Genomic DNA, 23,503 nt, shown 5'->3' on the forward strand with positions numbered 1-23,503 from the left:
CTATTTTCCAGATCACCTTGTCGGTGAGATATTTTATGTTCTCTTCTAATTTCTTGGTATTTTGGCTTTGCTTTATTAATTCTTGCTCTTTTACACGATCGTTGTCTTCCAGCTGCCTGATTCTGGCCTTTAAAGCCTGGTTTTCCTTTTCAGTTTCATCATACCGGTTTTGTAGATGCGTGAATTTCTTTTGCATTATTTCCAACTTTTCCTCCCAGAAGGCTTCCATCTTTTTGGTCATTTCTGATTCAAATTCTTCATAGGTTTGTGGAGAGTTTCCATTTCCTTTGGAAGGTTTTGGAGCATTTTCTTTTATATTATCTTCTATCTGCTCTGTATTTTGTATTTTGGCTCCATAGAATGTGTCCAAAGTCGCCCCTTTCTTCTTATTTTTCTTGGTATTCTGGGGCTTCTGTGGTTCTATGGAGTTTGCCATCTCTGAATGTGGAGGATTAGCTTTTCTTGTCTCTGTCTGGTGTTCAGAGGCTTTAGTCCTGGGCAGATGGTTCTATGAGCTTTCCCTGGGTTAAACTGAATATGCCTCACTGGAACTGGAATGGAAGGGTCGGACCACGTTGCTTTCCGGAAGTTGCCTTCAGAATCACTGGCCGTGAGGCTGTTTCGCAGGCCTGCGGGGGGATGGGCTGCAGCTTCCCCAAGCTCCGAGGGCAAGGACTTTCACTGAGACTTGGATAGCAGGATCCAGCCCGTGAGGCTGTCTTGCCCGCCCTGAGGGTTGCTGTCCAGCTCTCTGCAGCGGAAGCCCCAGGCAGTAACTTTCACCTGGACTCGGGTAGAAGGCCCTGAGGGTTGTGGTTCGGAGGACTCTGCTCTCTGAGCCCGGGCTGCGGCTTCCGGGAGCCTTGGACTCTGCGCTCCTACCCCTGAGGTCCGAGGGATCTCGGGTTCTGGCTTTTGAGGGGAGCCGTACCTTTTGATCCGGGTCCAGGTCCAGGAGGGGGGTTCCCAGGGTCTGTGCTGTTGATCGTTTTGAATTTCGGCGCCTTAGGAGCTTATAGTTTGAGATTGGTCGGGAAGGGTTTTCCGGAGATCTGAACTTTAGCTTTCTCTAAGCCGCCATCTTAACCGGAAGTCCCACAGCAATATTCCAACACAACCACATACCACAGTTTATTCAGCCATTCCCTAACATGATGCACATCCCCTTGATTGTCAGAACAAAAAGAGCTGCTTACTATCAATATTTTTGTACGTATGGGTCCTTTTCCTTTGGTTTCTTTAGGATAGTTATTTTGGGGTCAAAGGGTATGTAGTTTTAAAGTCCTTTCGGCCTATTCCAAATTGCTTTCAAGAATGGTTGGAGGGGGGCAGCTGAGTGGCTCAGTGGATTGAGATCCAGGCCTAGAGGTCTGGTCTCAGACACTTCCCAGCTGTGTGACCTGTAAACCTTAAAATTTCCCAGACCCTACTTTATAAGATTGAATTAAGACCATTCCCCATTTGGGCAGTGAACTCTACTTAAAGCAGGAATGTGAGAATTCTACTTTACCTACTTAGGTCTGCCCTAGGGGAAGATAAAGTTGTAAACTCTTTTCTGAACAACAAAAAGTACTTAAACCTATACTTTTCTTAAGCTAAGTACCTATAAAGGTCAAGCAACTTGTGAATTTACAAGGAACAAAGAACTGGAAAACTTACTCAGAGCTTTCCTGGTGTGAATTACTCAAAATTCCACACCTTCTTAGGTGTGGACTAAGAATGGGCGGTCCTTTAGAAACATCTACAGTGATTGGTAGATGTAAGGACTTAGGGGAGGTGACAGAGATTTTGCCCTTAAAAATAAGAGCTCAGGGAAGAGCTGGGAAGTCATTCTGAAACATTCAGATTGGAGAGACTCATTCTGAGGAGACTGATTCTGAAACATTCAGATGGAGGAGGGAGCTGGTGAAAGCAGCTGAGATGCTGCTGGCCTGGTGTCATTAGAAATCCTTACTTAGACAGATCTTATGGTGAGTTATAAAAAACTGACTGATTTCTCTTTTAAGACTCAGGTCTAGGCCATATTGGTTTGAGGCCCTTCATTCTTTTTCCTTTCTTACTCTCTTTTTCTTTGATTACTCATTGTATTGTTAATTAAAATCTCTATAAAACCCAATTAACTTGGGTATTTGAATAATTGGGAATATTTCCCTGGCGACCACCTTATATTTGATTTTAAACCCAAGACACTGTAGTGAAACATATTTCTGCGGTCAAATTTACTCACCCTCTCTTATATCTATCACAATTTATATCTTCCACTATTTTAATCACTACAGTTTAAGACCTCAAACATTTTAAATCTCACAGTTTATGGCGACCACTCTTTTATCTACAACAATTTAAGCCCCACAACTAATTTAAATATTATAGACCCTGGGCAAGTCACTTGACCCCCATTGCCTAGCCCTTATCACTCTTCTGCTAGGGAGCCAATACATAGTATTGATTCCAAGATAGAAGGTCAGGGTTTAAAAAAAAAAAAAGAATGGTTGGATTAGTTCATAACTTCACCAACCAGTTATCAGTGCTTCCCCCCCCTCCCCCCCGATATTTTCTCCAAAAGTTTTCACTTCCCTTTTCTAATATATTAACCAATCTGATAGGTTTAATTTTGTTGTTTGGTTGTTTCAGTTGCCTCTGACTCTTTATGACCCTATTTGTGTTTTTCTAGGCAAAGACATTAGAGCAGTTTGCCATTTCTTTCTCTAGTTCATTTTATAGAGGCAAACAGGGTTAAATGACCTGTGTAGGTCAAATTTGAACTGGAGTCAAGCCTCCTGACTCTAGGCCCAGCATTCTATCCACTGTGCCACCTAGCTGCCCTGTTTTAAATTGCATTTCTCTAATCAATAGTGATTTAGAGAATTTTTTCATATGACTATAGCTTTGATTTCTTTGACTAATTGGAAAATAATTTATGTATTCTTATAAATTTGACTAAGCTCTCTATAATTTGAGAAACTTGTAAAAATTCTTCTCCTCTACCCCCCTTCTTCTTGTCTTTTAGTCTTGGCTATAATGGTTTTGTTTGTACAAAATCTTCTAAATTTATGTGACCAAAATTATTCATTTCACATTCCATAATGCTCTCTGTCTTGTTTGGTCATAAATTCTTCCTTTATCCATAGTTCTAACAGGTGGAATATTTCATGCTCCCCTTATATGCTATTGATGACACCCTTTTTGTCCAAATCATGTACCTATTTTGACCTTATCTTGGTGTATTGTGTGAGGATTTGGATCTATACCTAACTTTATGCCAAATTGCTTTCCCGTTTTCCCTGAAAATTTGTTATCCCCAAACACTAAATTACCATGGTCCATTATTACTAGATAATGGTGTGCCCCTCTATTTCTTAGCACTATGTTTTTATGATTACTGCTTTGTAATATACTTTGATTTCTGATACTATGAAATCATCTTCTTTCACATGTTTCATTGATTTCCTTGATATTCTTGACCTTTTGTTTTTTCAGATGAATTCTGTTGTTCTTTTTTTCCTAGCTCTGTGATTTTTCTGGTAGCTTGGTAGCTATAAATGGCACTGAATAAATTATTTTAGACAGAATTACCATTTTTATTTTATTGTCCCAGACTACCCATGAACAATGAATATTTCTCCAGTTGTTCAGATCTCACTTTATTTGTGGGACATGTTTTGTAACTGTGTTCACAGAGTTCTTGGGTTTGTCTTGGTGAGAGTAATGCCACACATTTTATATTCTGTAGTTATTTTAAATGGAATTTCTTTTTCTCTCTTTCCTGCCGGACTTTGTTGGTAATATAAAGAAATATTAATGACTTATGTAGGTTTTATTTTATATCCTGAAACTTAAAAGTTGTTTATTGTTGTACCTAGTTTTTTGACTAATGCTCTATACTCCCATATCTTTTACAAATTTTGTTTCCTCATTGCCAATTCAAACTCCTTCCGTTTCTTTTTCTTATGGCTATAGCTACCATTTCTAAGACAATATTAAATAGTGATAATGGGCACCCTTGCTTTGTTTCTGATCTTACTGGAAGGGCTTCTAGTTCATCCTCAACTATAGATAATGCTTACTGATGGTTTTAGGTAAATATTACTTATTATTTTAAGGAGAGCTTCATTTATTCCTATGTTTTCTAGTGTTTTTTTATGTTTTCTAGTGTTTTTTTTTAAACAATATTTTATTTGGTCATTTCAAAACATTATTCATTGGAGACAAAGATCATTTTCTCCCCCCCACCCCCCCATAGCCAACGCGAGATTCCACTGTTTTTTTTTTTTTAAAGAGGAATGAGTTGTATTTTGTCAAAAGCTTTTTTCTGCATCTATTGAAATAAATCACGTAATTTTTGTTTTTTTTTTGTTATTGATATGGTCAATTATGCTGATAGTTTTCCCAATATTGAATCAGCCCTGGATTATAAATCTTACCTGGTCATAGTGCGTAATCTTTGTGATACATTGCAATAACTTTTTGTTAGTATTTTATCTAAAATTTTTTATCCATATTTAACAGGGAAATTGGTCTTTAGGTTTTCTGTTTTTGCTCTTTCTGGTTTGGGTATCGGCACCATATTTGTTATCATAAAACAAATTTTAGTAGGACTCCTTTTTTGCTCATTTTCCTAAATATTTACATAACAATGAAATTGTTCTTTAAATGTAAGCTTAAATATTTTGTCCACATAAGAAGAGAGCATTCAGTGGAAAAGACTGATGTTGGAAAAGATTGAAGGCAAAAGGAGAAGACAGCAGAGGAAGAAATGGATAGAGCATGTCATGGATACAACAAGTATGAATGTGGACAGATTTTCAGAGATAGTGGAGAAAAGAAGGATCTGGCATGCTATGGTCCATGGGGATCACAAAGAGTTGGTCATAATTGAAAATGACTTGTGAATTCATTTGATCCTAGGATTTTTTCATAGGAACTCATTGATGGCTTGTTCAATTATTTTTTCCTAAGATAGGGTCATTTAAGTAATCTACTTTTCTCTTCTGTTATATCTGGACAATTTATATTTGTGCAAATTTTTATCCATTTCACTCAGATTGTCAAATTTACTGGCATGTAACTGGACAAAATAGATCCTAATAATTTCTTTCATTTCATCTTCTTTGGTGGTGAATTTGCCCTCTTCATTTTTGATGCTGATAATTTGGTTTTCTTTTCTTTTTTTTTTTAATTTTATAGTATTTTATTTGATCATTTCCATGCATTATTCATTAAAGACAAAGATCATTTTCTTTTCCTCCCTCCCACCCCCCGTAGCCAACGCGTGATTCCACTGGGTATCACATGTGTTCTTGATTTGAACCCATTGCCACATTGTTAGTATTTGCATTAGAGTGTTCGTTTAGAGTCTCTCCTCTGTCATGTCCCCTCAGCCATTGTAGTCAGGCAGTTGCTTTTCCTCGCTGTTTCTACTCCCTCAGTTTGTCCTCTGCTTATGGATAATGTTTTTTCTCCTAGATCCCTGCAGATTGTTCAGGGACATTACACCACCACTAATGGAGAAATCCATTACGTTCGATTATACCACAGTGTGTTTGTCTCTGTGTACAATGTTCTCCTGGTTCTGCTCCTTTCGCTCTGCATCACTTCCTGGAGGTTGTTCCAGTCTCCATGGAATTCCTCCACTTTATTATTCCTTTTTGCACAATAATATTCCATCACCAACATATACCACAATTTGCTCAGCCATTCCCCAATGGAAGGGCATCCCCTCATTTTCCAATTTTTGGCCACCACAAAGAGCGCAGCTATGAATATTCTTGTACAAGTCTTTTTCCTTATTATCTCTTTGGGGTACAGACCCAGCAGTGCTATGGCTGGATCAAAGGGTAGACATTCTTTTATCGCCCTTTGGGCATAGTTCCAAATTGCCCTCCAGAATGGTTGGATCAATTCACAACTCCACCAGCAATGAATTAATGTCCCCACTTTGCCACATCCCCTCCAGCATTCATTACTTTCCATAACTGTCATGTTAGCCAATCTGCTAGGTGTGAGGTGATACCTCAGAGTTGTTTTGATTTGCATCTCTCTGATTATGAGAGATTTAGAACACTTCTTCATGTGCTTATTAATAGTTTTGATTTCTTTATCTGAAAACTGCCTATCCATATCCCTTGCCCATTTATCAATTGGGGAATGGCTTGATTTTTTGTACAATAGATTTAGCTCTTTATAAATTTGAGTAATTAAACCTTTGTCAGAGGTTTTTATGAAGATTTTTTCCCAATTTGTTGTTTTCCTTCTGATTTTAGTTACATTGGTTTTGTTTGTACAAAAGCCTTTTAATTTGATGTAGTCGAAATTATTTATTTTACATTTTGTGATTCTTTCTATGTCTTGCTTGGTTTTGAAGTCTTTCCCCTCCCAAAGGTCTGACATGTATACTATTCTGTGTTTACTCAATTTACTTATGGTTTCCTTCTTTATGTTTAAGTCTTTCACCCATTTTGAATTTATCTTGGTGTAGGGTGTCAGGTGTTGATCAATTCCTAATCTCTCCCACACTGTGTTCCAATTTTCCCAGCAGTTTTTATCGAATAGTGGATTTTTGTCCCAAAAGCTGGGATCTTTGGGTTTATCATATACTGTCTGGCTGAGGTCACTTGCCCCCAGTCTATTCCCCTGATCCTCCTTTCTGTCTCTTAGCCAGTACCAAATTGTTTTGATGACTGCTGCTTTGTAATATAGTTTGAGGTCTGGGACTGCAAGGCCCCCCTCATTTGTGTTTTTTTTTTCATTATTTCCCTGGATATCCTTGATCTTTTTTTATTCCAAATGAACTTTGTTATGGTTTTTTCCAAATCAGTAAAGAAATTTTTTGGGAGTTCCATGGGTATGGCACTAAATAGATAAATAAGTTTGGGTAGGATGGTCATTTTTATTATATTGGCTCGTCCTACCCATGAGCAGTTAATGTTTTTCCAATTGCTCAAGTCTAGTTTTAGTTGTGTGGCGAGTGTTTTGTAGTTATGTTCATATAGTTCCTGTGTTTGTCTCGGGAGGTAGATTCCTAGGTATTTTATTTTGTCTAAGGTGATTTTGAATGGGATTTCTCTTTCTAGTTTTTGCTGCTGAGCTGTGTTGGAGATATATAGAAAAGCTGATGACTTATGTGGGTTTATTTTGTATCCTGCAACTTTGCTAAAGTTGTTGATTATTTCAATTAGCTTTTTGGTTGAATCTCTAGGATTCTTTAAGTAGACCATCATGTCATCTGCAAAGAGTGATAACTTGGTCTCCTCCTTGCCTATTTTAATGCCTTCAATTCCTTTTTCTTCTCTAATTGCTACTGCTAGTGTTTCTAGTACAATGTCAAATAATAGAGGTAATAATGGGCATCCTTGTTTCACTCCTGATCTTATTGGGAAGGCTTCTAGTTTATTCCCATTGCAGATGATATTAGCTGATGGTCTTAGATATATACTGTTTATTATTTTTAGGAATTTGGTTTTCTTTTTAAAAAAATCAAATTAACCAATGATTTCTTTATTTTTAAAAATAAAACTAGCTCATTTTATTTATTAGCTCTTTCAATTTTATTAATTTCTCCTTCATTTTTTAGGATTTCCAATTTGGCTTTTAATTAGAGATTGAAAATTTGTTCTTTTTTTCTTGTTTTAAAGATCGCAATGCCCAACTCAATGATCTGTTCTTTCTCTCTTTAACTGAGGTAAGCATTTAGAGACAAACACTTTCCCCTAAGTGGTATTTTGGTGATGTCCCATAGATTTTGACATAACGTCTTTTTCTTTAATGAAATGATTGTTTCTATGATTTGTTCTCTGATCCACTTGTTCTTTAGGATTAGATTTAGCTTTCAATTGATTTTTAATCTCTGTTCCTATGGCCTTTTGTTCTTCAATTGTTTTAGTTGTTTCTGATTATTTGTGACCCCATTTATGGTTTTTTTTGGGAAACATCCTGGAGTGATTTGTCATTTCCTTCTCCAGTTTATTTTTATAGCTGAGGAGACTGAGGTAAAAAGGGTTAAGTGACTTGCCCAGGGTTACATAGCTAGTAAGTATCTGAGGCCAGATTTAAACTCTTCCTCAGGATTCAAAGCCTGGCTCTCTATCCACTGTGCCACCTAGCTGCCTATATCATGCTTAAGAATATGATTTTCTATCTTATTCCTAGGAGTTCTAATACATATATTCCATTTTCCATATTCCTCATTTTACGTGTAGCAGCTCACACCTAATGACCTGAATTTTTTTTCTGAATATTTTCAATAAAGAGGTTAGGTCCTCTGCTGAGAGAAATGGAGGCACAGAATTGGGAATAAAAAGATAAGGCTAAACACTATGGATCTGTGATATACCAGCACAGCTGTGTGTGCAGCAGAAGAGATGAATGGTGGAAATGATTCAGGGCTGAGGTTGGGCAACATAGACAAAAGGGCAAAGAATCTAAGAGAGAGAAAGCTGAAGAGGAAGCAGAGGGAAGCCACAACAAGGTAATGGCCTCAAAAAGTCCTGAGGGACCAGGTCAGAGGAAGCTTACAGAGAGGAGGAAGAACAGGGAAGTTGCGGCCATATGAGGTTTTATTCTAATTAGAGAACTCAAACAACTTGTGAGGAAGAGTCAAATCTATGTGTGACTGACCATCCCTCCATATGGCTCAAGTGGAACCAAAGAGGGAAGTCAGTGGTCCAGGAGACACCATGTTGGAAGGGCCCAAAAAGCAGAAGGGACCAAATCAAAGAAGATAGAAGGTGAAGACTCAGCGTGTGAGGGAGTCTTTGAAAGGCAGATCCTACCTGCTTTCTGTAGGGGGTGATCACTCCAATGTCCATCACTGACACTACACTGGAAATGTGTTTTGTGAGGAGGCAGCAGTAACGCATCACTTGAACTGCTTCAGCCGGATTGAACCAGGATGGACTTCTTCCTTCTCGTGTTTCACTACCCTACGTTAAAGGTAAGAGTAGAAAGAGAGAAAAATGATTGTGAATGAGAACATCACAAATACTCCGAATGACATCCAGGATTCCTTCTTTCTTGCTATGTGATATTTAGGAAAGTCATGAGTTAATCCTGGTTTAGAAAAATCTTTAATGTTTTCTCAATCTGGGGAATCAAAATGGGTGATTAAAGAGGGGTCTTCAAAATTCCAAAGATTTGAAGAATGGTCTCCTGGATGAAGCATGTCCCTGAGTCGTCTGTAGAGCTGTTGGCATTAATCAAACCCCGGGTTTCTTAGTGCCAATAAACCCCAGCCAGTATTTCAGACTGGTCCTGTAATATAGTTGTCATGGCAGCCAGATCAGTTGTTTTATAAATCACTTCTGCTGTCACTCCACAGCTCTCACCATCCAGAGCCTGCCCTGACCCACAGCTCTGTCCAGGTCCTTCTGTCCCATTCTTATTTGAAGACTGGAGTCACTCCAATGGCTGGAAGCTAATCTTCAAAGACCAAGCTGTCTCCAGCCTCTCTGTTACTGCACCCAATTTCAGAGATCCAGCCACCATGCTGTTATCTGTTGCTGCAAAACCAGAAGAGATATTCAGCCTGGGGGGATGATCTGCAATTGTGAAAGGCATTAATGGGCCAGAACTTAAGAAAATGAAGAGCCCTGGACCTGAGGGGTGAGCTCTGATGGTAGAGCTTTTCCACAAGTTTTTTCCCTTGAAGACAGCTTTGCAAGGGCTGAGCTGGAAGGAGGTATGAAGGAGACTGTTTTCCCCAGGGCTCTTGGGCTCAGGGTCCTGATCCATTCACCATGTTGGAAGGTGAGACAGAGGGAAATAGACTAGTCAGTCTGGCCCAAGCAGTCTCTTGACCTCAGAAGGGGCAGGCTGGTTTGCTTGCCCCAACACTGGCAGATGGCATCAATAGAAGTGGACATGGTGGGCACTTTCTCCACAACAGATGCCTCTGAGGGGCTTCTTCGCCCAGGCCATCCCCATGCCTGGAATATTCTCCTTCCTTGCCCCACTTTTTTCAGAATCTCTGGCTTAATTCATGACTCAGCTTTGCCATTTATATGACATTAAACAAGTCAAAACCTCTCGGCCTCAGTTTCCCCATCAATAAATAGGTTTGGAACAAGAGGTCTTTCCTGATCTCCTCTGTTATTAGTACTCCTTCCCTTATCAAATGATCATAAAGACATTTAACCTGTTTCTACATGTTTTCTTCTTGAGTATAATTTAAGTTCTTTGAGGGAGGAGGCTATTTTTTTCAGTTTGTCTTTCCATTGTATCTACCATTGTATCTAGTATACAACAATACTTTTTTTTTTTAAACCCTTACCTTCCGTCTTGGAGTCAATACTGTGTATTGGCTCCAAGGCAGAAGAGTGGTAAGGGCTAGGCAATGGAGGTCAAGTGACTTGCCCAGGGTCACACAGCTGGGAAGTGGCTGAAGCCAGATTTGAACCTAGGACCTCCCGTCTCTAGGACTGGTTCTCAATCCACTGTGCTACCCAGCTGCCCCCAGTATACAACAATACTTAAGAAATTTTTGGAGTAGAATTTAGTCTTATCTTACCTCTCCAAACTCATAGCACATGAAATCTGAAGTCAGAAAGGGTCTTGGAGGTTCACAGTTCCATGTAGGAAAGAAACCCTTCCACAATATCCTTGGGGGTGGGGGGCAAGAATCTATGAGCCTTTATTGGAAGACTTCCTATGACCAACACTAGCAAAATAATCACAATTGGTACTTTATAGGAGGGCTGACTTTGGTCCTCAAAGTCTAAACTGGCTACAGCACTGGACATCTTACACATTATATGGCTATAAACACAGCATGGTTTTAATATGTTTGATGAAATAAATTTTGATTAACTGAATGTCATCAGACATTCAGATAATATCTATACCCATAAAGACATGGTAGCAAAATCCAGCTTCTTTCCTTTCTGCCCCCTCAGCTATTCTCACTGTAGGTTAGAAATCTTTTTTTTTCTTTTTTTAAACCTACCCTCATGCCATGGAAAATGAGAGGGAAGCCTTTCTTGGGTAGTTTTTCCCAACCCAACAAGGAGTTGACCACTTCAGTATCAGCACAGAACTCCAGTTCTTTATAGTAAAAGAGCTTAGATGGCAATGAGAGCAATGCAGAATGGGACCTGTAGTTCTTCACAAGCTTTGTAACCTGAAAAAAAAATAGACTTTAGAAAAGTAGAACTTTACAGACCTGTATACACACAGAAAAGTTTTTTGTAAAGGAGGGGGGGGAAAGCAGTTCTAGGTCCAAACTTTCTTTTCAAAAATCTTAATGTGGAGAGGTAAATAGAAAATTAATTGGAAATTAAACAATATGATTCTCCAAAACCAGTTAAAGAACAAATCATAGAAACAATTAATAACTTCATTGAAGAAAATGACAATGATGAGACATCTTTTCAAAACCTATGGGATGCAGCCAAAGCAGTACTCAGGGGGAAATTTATATCCTTGAGTTCATATATTAACAAATTAAGAAGGGCAGAGGTCAATGAATTGGGCATGCAAATTAAAAAATTAGAAAGCGAACAAATTAAAAATCCTCAGGTGAAGCCTAAATTAGAGATCCTAAAACTCAAAGGAGAAATTAATAAAATTGAAAGTCAAAGAACTATTGATTTAATAAATAAGACTAGAAGCTGGTACTTTGAAAAAACAAATAAAATAGACAAAGTACTAGTCAATCTAATTAAGAAAAGAAAAGAAATAAACCAAATTGACGGTATCCAAGATGAAAAAGGAGACCTCACCTCTAATGAAGAGGAAATTAAGGCAATCATTAAAAACTACTATGCCCAATTATATGGCAACAAATATGGCAATCTAGGTGATATGGATGAATACTTACAAAAATATAAATTGCCTAGACTAAAAGAGGAAGAAATAAATTACCTTAACAACCCCATATCAGAAAAAGAAATTGAACAAGCCATCAAAGAACTCCCGAAGAAAAAATCCCCAGGTCCAGATGGTTCACAAATGAATTCTATCAAACATTCAAAGAACAACTAATCCCAATATTAAACAAACTATTTGACAGAATAAGCCAAGAAGGAGTTCTACCAAATTCATTTTACGACACAAACATGGTACTAATCCCAAAGCCAGGCAGGTCAAAAACAGAGAAAGAAAACTATAGACCAATCTCCTTAATGAATATAGATGCAAGAATCTTAAATAGGATACTAGCCAAAAGACTCCAGCAAGTGATCACGAGGGTTATTCACTATGACCAAGTAGGATTTATATCAGGAATGCAAGGATGGTTAAATATTAGGAAAACCATCCACATAATTGACCATTATTAACAAGCAAACCGACAAAAATCACATGATTATCTCAATAGATGCAGAAAAAGCCTTTGATAAAATACAACACCCATTCCTATTGAAAACACTAGAAAGCATAGGAATAGAAGGGACTTTCCTAAAAATAATAAACAGTATATATCTAAAACCATCAGCAAACATCATCTGCAATGGGGATAAACTAGAAGCCTTCCCAATAAGATCAGAAGTAAAACAAAGATGCCCATTATCACCTCTATTATTTAACATTGTACTAGAAATACTCGCAGTAGCAATTAGAGAAGAAAAAGAAATAAAAAAATCTTAATGGGAAAAGGACTCTCATTTGAAGCAGCCACTTTTATGATATATATGTTAAATACAAAGTTATTTTTTCCACTTTACACTCTTTGGTATGCGTCTGATAGTCTAGCATTATACAACCAAAGACTGCAATACAACACAAGAGCCGCAATACCAGAGACTAATTAGCTTTGTTCTGTTTGACATGAGAAGGCAGAACCAGATGCAAGGGGTAGAGACCAAGAAGTAGTCTTAGGCTCAATATAAAGGAAAACTTCCTGCTGATCTGAGCAGACCCAAAACAGATGGGGCAGCCTCAAAAAGGTGGAGTGGTAGAGGAGGGTCTCTATCACCCAGAGATTGCAGGATCAGGAAGAGATAGCTTCTGAGATCCTTTTTCTGCTCTAAGATTCTTCCATAGGGAAGAAATGTTTCATCAAATGAAGCTCTTAGGACTTTTTGAATTAGGAAGTGTCCACACATAAGGACAAAGAAAAACTAGTGGGCTCCAGACTATGTTCACTTTATCTCTGCTGAGTATTTTGATCTAAATAAGAAGTGGAAGCCTTATGATTTTGGAAAAGACTGTGACAGCAAAGATGAAAGGCAGAGGTATAGAAGCTGTCTTATTTGTCCAAACAGAGGAGAAAGAGGCAAATATGTGCCCAGTAAGGTGTTTTAGCCCAAGACACAACTCCAACATAACCAAGGGCAGTTTCTTTAAAACTACTTCTGGAAGGAATTAAATAAAATGATACATTTTCCTTACCATTGTTTCTTTTTAAATTCTACCACTCTGAGAGGCAGGGGAGCCAAGTATTATTATTCTCATTTTACAGATGAGGAAATTGCTCCTGAAAGCAGGTAAATGACCTGTCCTAGGACAGAACTTGAGATAGTCAGGGATAAAATTCTTCCAGCTCTCAGAAGCCCTATATCTTGCTCTCTCTCGACTTCCCTTTGTTGCTTCTGGTTCCATTTTCCTTGTGGAATGTTAAGAATCCACATGGGCTGCCAAGAGAAAGGCTGCTCAGTGCTGGTCCAAAGGAGAAAGGGGACCCTGGGTCAGCCTTAGATGGAGGTGACAGGTACATGCAGGTGGTCTTTCTTGAGCACACATTTAAGATGTGACATCATTGATGAGAATAACTAGCATTTATTTATATAGCACTTTAAGGTTTGCAAAGCATGTTCTAAAATTATCTCTTTTGATCCTTAAAACAAGCCTGGGTACTATTCCAATCCTTTTTTCACAAAGGATTAAGTGACTTGCCCAGGGTCACTCAGCTAGTGTCTGAAGCCAGATTTTAACTCAGATTTACTTGTGCCAGGTATAGTGTTCTTTCTACTATGCCACCTAGCTGCCTCGAGAAAAAAAAAGAGTAAGCAAAAGAGCAAGGGCTTTACCACAAAAAGTTACTCTGATGATAGAAAAGATAAGGATTTAAACTTAGAAAAAGATAATGAAGTCAAAACAGCTACTTGTTTAAAAAGCATCAAAGAAAATGTAAAATGGTCACAAGGCCAAAAAGAATTAAGAGCTTAAAAAGAAGTTTAACAATAAAGTTAGAGAGGTTGATTTAAAAAAATTAGAAAAAATGAGAGTAATGCAACAAAATTATGAAAAAAGTCAATCAATTGGAAAAATAAATCCAAAAACTTATGGAAGAAAATAACTGTAAAAATTGGAATTGGGCAAGGAGAAACTTCATAGGACACCACAGAATAATAAAACAATTTTATTAAAGAAAATGAGATAATATATCAAAACCTATGGAATGCAGCAAAAGCAGTAATCCAAGGAAAATGTTTATCTGCTTCCATCAATAAAATAAAGGAACAGATGATTAATTGGGTAGCAATTAAAAATCTAGGAAAAGAACAAATTAAAAATTCACAATTAAACATCAAATTCTAAAAATTACGGTGAGATTAATAAAAATGAGTGTAAGAAAACCACTAAATTAAAAATAATACAAGTTGGTTTTATTAAAAAATCAAAAAAATAAATGCTGAAAAAAAGAAAAGAAATCCAAAACAGTAGGATCAACATTGAAAAAGGGTGAATATATCACTAATGAAGATGAAATAAATTTTTAGGAGTTATTCTGCCCAATTATATGCCAATAAGTTTAATAATTTAAATGAAATGGAAGAATACTTACAAAACTATAAACTGCTTAGATTATTGGAAGAGGAAATAGAATATCTAAATAAACCTATCTTGGAAAAAGAAATTGAACAGGTCAAATAGTGGCTTCATAAGAAAAAGGCATCAGGATCAGATGGATTTACAAGTGAATTCTTCCTAACATTTAAAGATTAATTAATTCCAATATCAAATAAATTATTTGGAATAATAGGCAAAGGAGTCCTACCGAACTTTTTATGAAATAAATATGATGTTGATACTAAACAAGAAAGTGCAAAAAACCCAGAAAATTATAGACCAATTTCACTAATGAAGCATGTGAAAAACCTCAATAAAATCCCAACTAAAACAATATGGCACAAATATTGTAATATTGTCACCAAGAGGGACTTATAGCCAGAAATGTAGGAATGGTTTAATGTAAGGAAAACTATTGATACAATTGATTATAGTAGCAATAAGAAAAGTAACAACAATCATAAATATTTTCACAGATGCAGAAAAAGCTTTTGACAAAATACAGTGCTCACTCCTATTAAAATCACTTTAAAGCATAGGTATAAATGGATTTTTCCTTAAAATGATAAGAAACATCTAGCTAAAACCAGGCAGTAATTATCAAAACTATCTGGTACTGGCTAAGAAGTAGATACTAGACTTTTCTAATAAATTGTAGGTGGAACTGTGAACTGATCCAATTATTTTGAAGAGCAATCTGGAATTATGCCCAAAGAGTTCTAAAACTGCGTGTACTCTTTGACCCAGCAATTCTACTATTAGGTCTTTTTCTCAACATTTTCAGGGAAGAAGGAAAAGAACCGTTATGTTCTAGAATAGTTATAGCAGCTCTTTGTGGTGGCAAGGAAGTGGAAATTGAGGAGATGTACACCAGTTTGGGAATGGCTATATGGTACATAATTATGATGGAATACTACTGTGCTGTCAGAAATAATGAGCAGGTTGATTTCAGAAAAACATGGAATGATTTGCATGAAATGAGTGAAACAAGTAGAACCAAGAGAAAGCATGTCAGAGTAACAGCAATATTGTTTGAACAATAACTGAATATCTAAGCTATTGTGAGTATTATAGATATGCAAATCAACTATACATAGCTATGAAGGAAGATGCTATCCATCTCCGAAGAAAGAACTGCCAAGTAGTGCGTAGTACTTCAGTTTTATATATCTGTGTCAAAAGTGGCCTTCTTCAGTGCAGGGTGGGGAGGGAGGGAGGCAACTTAAAATTTAAAAAGTAACCCCCCAAAATTCTTTTCTGTATAGGAAATGAATAGTTATTCCCTGCCTGGGCCATGCTGTATACTGACTAGCTTTCTATACTCATTCTCCATGGGAGAATCCTGGACAAGGACAAGCCTAAGCATCACATAATGTATGAGCCAGAAAAGGCTAGAAAATGTGCTGGTCCCTGGGCTCTGGCCCTCAGTAACTGTTCCTATTTTTTAAACTAGGAAATCTGAAAGAAGTATTGTTTCTGGGTTCAGGGATGACAATTTTAACAGCAGAGGGCACTGGTTCCCTTATTTCCACCCCTTCTCATCCATCTGCCACCGATAGTTCTGAATACCTTATTATCACTTCCAGTGGATTCTAACTTTTGGAGGGTAGAAGCAGGTCCTACCCATGATCCTTTGTGTCCTTTCCTCACTCTCCCCTCATCTCCTCACTGCTATCTACAGAATAAGCACTACTTTAAAATACTCTGCTATGCAAACAAAGCCCATATCGTTAGATAACACATTTTTGTTATCTATTTGATCTTTTCATTGACTGGAAGAGGTCTATATGTATATTACTAAAATATCAGATTTAAACATCTCAAATTTTCAGTTTAACGGAAATAAATAAAATGTCCATTTAGAGTAGTCAATTAAAATTCTATTATAGCACATCCCACAGAGCTTCTCAATCACTTTATATTGTATCTGAGGTATTTTCTCATTCGTTCAACATCCTACTTCCACTCCTGCCAAAGGACTTACAAGGACTCACTGAATAAAAGCTCAGCTACACTGTAGTGAATTAGGTGACATCAAATACTTCTAATGCAAGAGAGAATGGAGAAGCGAAGGGTCAGGTGGGTCACTGCTTGCTTCTAGGCCTTCCTTTGTGCTAGGCTGCTATATAGGATATAGAGGCTGGTTTTCCTAGGGGCCACAATGGACTGTCTCAGGTGGCAGAGAGGGTGGAGAAGAAAGGAATATTTTCTTTTTCCTATTTAATAACAGCTCCATCATAAGTAACTTTGTATGCCCTGCCTTGTGGAACATGCCACCATGTGAAGGGAGGTGACATGAAACAGTTCTTTGTTTGTACAAATGACACCTAAGAGGTGGGTGCTACTATGAAGCTCATTTGGCAGATAAGGAAACTGAGGTTCACAAGCTGGCTCAGTGTTACCCAGCTAGAAGTATTTGAGGCTGCATTGAAGCCTCTGTGCATGGCCAGTGCTCTATCCAGCCACCACCTTCAGAATTCTTTGCAAAAGAGTTTCAGGTAAGAAGATCTTAGAGACAAAAGCAGTGCTTAACTCACCAACAAAGGATTGTAAGATCCACAAGCCCCAAAAGCATTCTCATCTCTCAGATACAAGGGCCGGGACATGAGTCTTTCCAACATGGACACGTTTAATCCATACGCCAGAGCTAGCCGGGACTTGATGACTGGGCCGAGCTGCATGGGATCTCCAGCAAGCACAATCTGAAGCACAGAAACAGTGTCAGAAACAGCTCCTTCATCTTTCTGTGGGTTGAGGGGGGCAGCCATGGAAGGCAGTGACCCCCCTTGCTGCATGCACATCTCTTTAGTCACAGAGCATGGCATGGCTAACAAGCCCCAGGAGAACACCTGGGGAGTGGCAGAGCCCGGCCCAGAGCAGAAACCCTGGGCCAAGGCAAAGGTCTTTTTAAAACATCAGAACTATGGAGGAAAAAATCGTCTACTCTCTGCTGCTTAGGTGTCATGGCTTGGTGATGTCCTGACAGACAAAGGCCTGGAGAATGGGGGCCCCATGCCAAACTGACCCAGAAGCCTATGGAAAGCTGATGAGAGAAGGGGCTCACCCCAGGGGGTGCAGCATGAGCCTTGCTGAACATTAAGGGATGTCCTAAGGGCACATGCCTCCCTGAAATGGGTTCAGATAACTGACTGACACTTCAGTGATGGCTCCTTGAGCCCAAATGAGGATTCTGTGAAGGCTGAAGAAATATGTGAAGAAGGCAGATGACAGGACAGTTGCCATCAACAGGCTGGTAGCCTTAAGGAATTTGTAAAGACTTCAGGCTGACCTGAAGTGGGTAAGAAGCAAGCTTCTAAACAGTCACAGGGAACTCCTGAGGACCAGTATATTCACCAACTAAGGAAATTTCTGTGTTCAGTGACACTCACTCTTCAATACCATCATGGATCATTACTACTACCACCAATTATCTTCTTTAAAAAATGAATGATAGGGGACAACTAGGTGGCTCAGTGGATTGAGAGCCAGGCCTAGAGATGGGAGGTCCTGGGTTCAAATCTAGCCTTAGACACTTCCTAGCTGTGTGACCCTGGGCAAGTCACTTATTCTCCCTTGCCTAGCTGTTACCATTTGTCTGCTTTGGAACCAATATATGATATTGATTCCAAAATAGAAGGTATAGGCTTAAAAAAGAGAATGATATAGGGATACTAAAAATTTATAAATTGCTTGAGGATAGCACTAGTTACTGTGATAATTCTAGAACATTAAGAAAGCAAAGTTATGCTGACAGTTGCCTACAACATTTCAGAGTATTGGTTGACCAAAAAATAATGCCATGTCTTGGGACAATTTTCTTTCTAAACATCAACAAATCCTCCCAATGCACCTTACCTGGCCATTAACTTCAGAGACCAAACCCAGAGGAATGAGGCATTCTGGCTCACTTGCTTGTCCTGCTTCATCCACAAAAACATGTGTGAAATGTCCAATTCTAAAAAGAGAGACATGCTTGCCATCAAACTCCTGAGATCCCAAGCTGTCACAGAAGCTGAGGCAATCACTGTTTGGCGACAGACTGAAAAAAAATATCAGATTCAGCCAAATTCCAGCCAGGGAAATAGGAACTGTTGGACTATACCAGCAGTCTTTTTGGAGGGGTCTTTAGGAAGCACAGAGAGAAGTAACCAAATAAAGTTTTACCATCTCCCACTAAGCCCCCAGTTACTCCTTGTCACAGAGATATTTAAGGAAAGCCAAGACATGCACTGTCTCTGCATATCTATCACCTTCCACAACTTGAAACCTCAAATTTTGGAGAGGAGGAAGAGAACCTTGTTCTCAGTAATCAGTAAAAAGGAAAAAATACTCTGCATTCCAAAATAAATACTTCATAGGATTTACAGATGGAAATGATTTTTTAATTCTGTCTAGTCTCATGATACAAATTGCCAACTATAAAATTTCAGATGTTTGACACCCTCAATTTATCATTCCACTCAATAATTTTAATGGGAAATTCTTGAAGGTGGAAAATAACTTCTCAGTGGTAGTTAACTTCTTAGTTAACACTTTAAAAAGAGTAATTTCCATATGCAAAGAAGAAAAGAGAATTATATATGGAATGGTGAACCTCTATAATGCAAGTTCCACAAGCAGTCTTGCTTGTTGTTGTTGCTGATTCCCTTCTATTTGTTCTCTCTTGTGCATTTACAAAACACTTTCCAACATCACCTCATTCTCCTACTCCAAATTCAAGACAAACCTCCCCCAAGTCCTCCTGAGATCAATCTGCAATCAAAACAAATCACTGGCGATAACCAGAGTCTGTGGCTCATTCTGCCCCTTGAGTTCATCTTCTCTGTCAGAAGTGCAGTAGTGTGTGTTTCTTCCTAGGTCTTCTAGCATTTCTAGCTCTTGCATTAATCACAATTAATTCTTTCTACATTATTTCTCTATACAAGTGCTGCAATCTCTGAATAAACTGCCCTCTGCTTCTGCCCTCTTTCCTCTGCATCACTTCAAGCAGGTCTTTCCAAATTTCTGAGTCTATCTTTTTTCATGATTCCTTAAGACATGATACTGTTCTATCACAAGGATTGCTATAATTTGTTCAGATATTCCTTGAATGACAGCCTGCCCCCCTGATTAATTTTCAATTCTTTGTTACTAAAATTCTGTTACAAATATAGTCATATGTATAGTTCTCTTCCATTATTCTTTGATCTCTTTGGGGTATGTGCCAGTTTAGTAACCTTTTGAGTATCACTACTTTCTTGCTAGTACAAAAAAACAAAAAGCAGAGAAGACCCAGAACCATAAAAACAAAATATTTTCATTTTCACTGCCTCTAAGTGATCATAATTTTTTTTAAAAGGGGAAAATGAACAGAACAAATGCTAAAAACCCTAGGCTGACAGTGGGTCTCCAGAGGCCAAGTGATTCCAGTGGAGCTGGAGAATCAGCAGGAACCTCAGGGCATGACCTGGACCTGTATTGGTAAACCTATAGCACACATGCTGAAGTGTGCCCAAGGGGACTGCTCCCTTCCCCATCTCTACACATGTTTGAGGACTTTCTACCATCACCCACCCTTCTGGCCAGCAGCCCAATGGGAGTGCTTTCTTCCTCTCCTGTCTGGGTAAAGTGGGGGGCTCACATGCAGCATGAGGGTTGCAGTTTGGGCACTGAATCTCTAAAGGGTTCACCACCATTGTCCTAGACAAGGATGCCTTAGGCACAGATACAGATGCCTCACATTCTGCATCATCTGAAGCAACTGGCTGACACACCTGTTGACCAGTACTACCCAGGATGATTCAAGGCACCTCTGAGGGTTTCCATCTGACTCTGCCTAAAAACTGAGGCAGTAGAAATATCTCATTTGCTGTGGCCTCCTGGTTCCCTAAGGGGGATGTCTTTAGGGAGATGGGGGATGAGGAGTATGTCTATCCCAGGTGAGTGCTGGAGTATCCCTAGAGATTTTCTTTGCCATGCTCTAAGTAAAACTTTTTTTTCGGTTAACTACTAGATAACTGTTCCTAGCATCTGGATAGATTGAAACACTTTTTCTTCTAAGTTATTTATTCTCTACAACTCTTTCAACTGGGCTAGATGAAGACACCTACTTTAACACTTCTTTGTATTTCTTCATTGTTATTTGGTCTGATACTCTTTGGTGTTTTGGCGGGGGGAGTACATGTGAGAAGTGGGCTATCCTGACATTCCCATGCATGGACCTTCTCAGCGATAAGTCTATTAGTTAAATGCTAAGAGGAGGGTGGGAATGCTGGTAGAAGGAAGGACAAACAGGGCACTGCTAAGAAGGATAAGGAAGCCAAAGTGACCATCTACTGTAGGATGGCTCCCGCAGTGCCACATGGAAAGCAGAAGACTCCAAATGAGCTGCAGGCCAGATTGTTTTGTCCTTTTGTGTTCCCACAACTAGCATGGGCCTTGCTTCTCTTACTGCCCTTTTCTCACATGGAGGGAGTGTCTCTTGATGCCTTGGGATCAGATTCCCCCACAAGATGATAACACATCTTAGATACCTCACTCCAATCTGGTAGAACAGTCCAGAGCTACTACAGGTAGTAATGATTATTCTGTATCGAGATGCCTTCCAGACATCTTCCCCATCTTTGCAGTAGAGTCTGACAGTATCACTGATAGTCTGTGAAAAACAAAACAAAACACACACGTAAAGCAGGCTTTCTGTAAACCATTACTCATTTTATTCAGACACTGTCTGGCTGACTCTTTCTAGCCCATGTGTGCCAGTAGTGGAGGAAGATATGTGGGAAACAGAGCTAGCAGGACTAGTGCAATGGGAGCTCCTTCACCATGTGACCCCCCTCCTGATTTCTTACACCCATCTCCACTGAATTTTCTGATCCCATGACCCTAGTCTCCAGCTTTTGCTCTGGCCCGCCCCCATGTCCATTATACTCTCCTCAGCTCCCGCAGTGACATCCCTGGCTTCCTTCAAGTTTCACCTAGAATCCCCTCTTCCACACGAAGCCTTCCCTGAGCCCTCTTCATCTCTGTTAATAATTTCCTATTTACTCTGTATGTAGCTTGCTCTGTATACACGTTTGCATGTTGTCTCCCCAAAGGCGAGGACAGTATTTTGTCCCTTTTTGTATACCCAGAGTTCAGCTCAGTACCTGGCACTGTTTAATGATGAGGATTGGAAAGATGGGTGGGAGCTGATGGTGGATGAACTGAACAGGGAAGACTGAAAGGAGCCAAGCAAGTGAAATGCAGAAAAAAAGAGGTTTGCAAAGGGGTTAATGTTGAATTCTCTCAAGGACCTGCTGAGCTTTGAGAAGCCTCCATGATATTTCCCTCCTTTCTAGGACTCATTTCCAGGATGCCAAACCCATTTCCCCGGGTCTTTCCTTGCCCTGTTTCTCCCACCTTATTGTGTTTCAGTCCCCTATTAAAATGTAAGCTCCCGACAGCAGGGGCCACCATGTGAGTAAAGTGCCCAGCATACAGTAAAAACTTACTAAACACCTGCTGACTGGCACTGGTTGAAATGTCTATTTGTGACACTGAAAGACGGTGGGTGGTATGGGATTAGAATTTGGTAGAGAGACAAGGGCTGAATCACTCACAGCGATGGCGAAGGAACTCCCTGGAATGGATGAAATCACCAAACCCACCTCCACCCCCAACATCTCTTTTTGAGCATCACATCATCCTGGGCCCTCCCTGGCTAGTGTCCTTCCTTCAATCCCCACCTGAGAGCAGCTGTCATGACTTGACACAGAGGCAGAAGTGGCATCTCTTGCTGTAACCCCCCCCCCATGGCTCCTCTTAAACACTATAATAAGCTTCAAAGTATTCTTTAGATCAAGATGTACTTCAACCCCCAAACCCCATGTTTCTTTTGTCAAATCAATCCATTATCATCACCATTCATTCATCAAATCACCATTATCATAATAGTTAGCATTTCTTTAGCACTTGGAGGTTTACAAGGCCCGTTCTAGCCATGATCCTCATAATAAGGCTGGTGGGTAGGCACTATTAGGGGCTCCCAGATGGTGTAGATGAGGCAGGGTTTGAACTCAGGTTTCTTGATTTCCTCCCTAGTACTCTACTATACCACCTGATCGATGTATCTTAAAGTAAAGGACATTTAAACAATCAGACTAGCAAAGGAAATAAGGAAAATCAATCTCTGTGCACCAGGGAAAACTCCTGACTTCCATGCCACTGGTTAAAAGGAAACTTTCCTCCTCCCCAGACAACTCACTCGAACAGTGTTGCAACCCAGCAGGAACCACCTTGTGTCTACAAAGCTGGCCCAGGCTCTCCTCAAGCCACAAGTAGGCAGCCGAGCTGTGCATGGAGTTGTCTGAATGGGAACTGTGACTAGTAACCTCAGTGAGGATTGTCTTCATCAGATGGGCTGTAGAACTGCTGACTTGAACTGGCTCTTTCTATTTTGTTTTGAGAAGAAGGTGCTTGGGGGTGAGGGCTCTTAAGTGTTACCCTGGGCACCAGGCATACATGACATCTTCACTGAATGTTTGAATCATCTACATACAATATGTGGTTTCTCAAAGAAATCCAGGGATGGAGATTCCACAACTTCCCCATAGGAAATAAATACCAACATTTTATCACCTTGATGGCCAAATAAGATCTGCTTCCCAAAGAAAGCTAAAAATCTTTGTTGGAGAGCCCAAAATTTGGGGCTTATCATTGTCCAGAAAACACAAAAAGCCAGGAATCTGGAACAAAGGGAAGAGGCAGAGATCTCATATAATGTTATTTGGGAAGATTTTGTTCTTTCTTCCTCCCTTTT

At 39.2% G+C, this 23,503-nt stretch overlaps 1 protein-coding gene across 1 annotated transcript in view; it reads right to left on the minus strand.

The window, feature by feature from the left end:
* The window catches only part of MOV10L1 (Mov10 like RISC complex RNA helicase 1), a 77,794-nt gene that overhangs the window by 5,620 nt on the left and 48,671 nt on the right, over positions 1-23,503 (minus strand). The window contains exons 19-23 of the mRNA XM_056797573.1: positions 21,237-21,358; positions 18,580-18,679; positions 17,262-17,426; positions 10,940-11,113; positions 8,772-8,921 (exon numbers count right to left, since the gene is read on the minus strand). Of these exons, the coding sequence (XP_056653551.1) occupies positions 8,772-8,921; positions 10,940-11,113; positions 17,262-17,426; positions 18,580-18,679; positions 21,237-21,358 (711 nt within the window). The remainder of the gene's footprint in view (positions 1-8,771; positions 8,922-10,939; positions 11,114-17,261; positions 17,427-18,579; positions 18,680-21,236; positions 21,359-23,503) is intronic.

Source organism: Monodelphis domestica, chromosome 5 (assembly GCF_027887165.1).
Source record: "Monodelphis domestica isolate mMonDom1 chromosome 5, mMonDom1.pri, whole genome shotgun sequence".
Lineage (NCBI taxonomy): Eukaryota > Metazoa > Chordata > Mammalia > Didelphimorphia > Didelphidae > Monodelphis > Monodelphis domestica.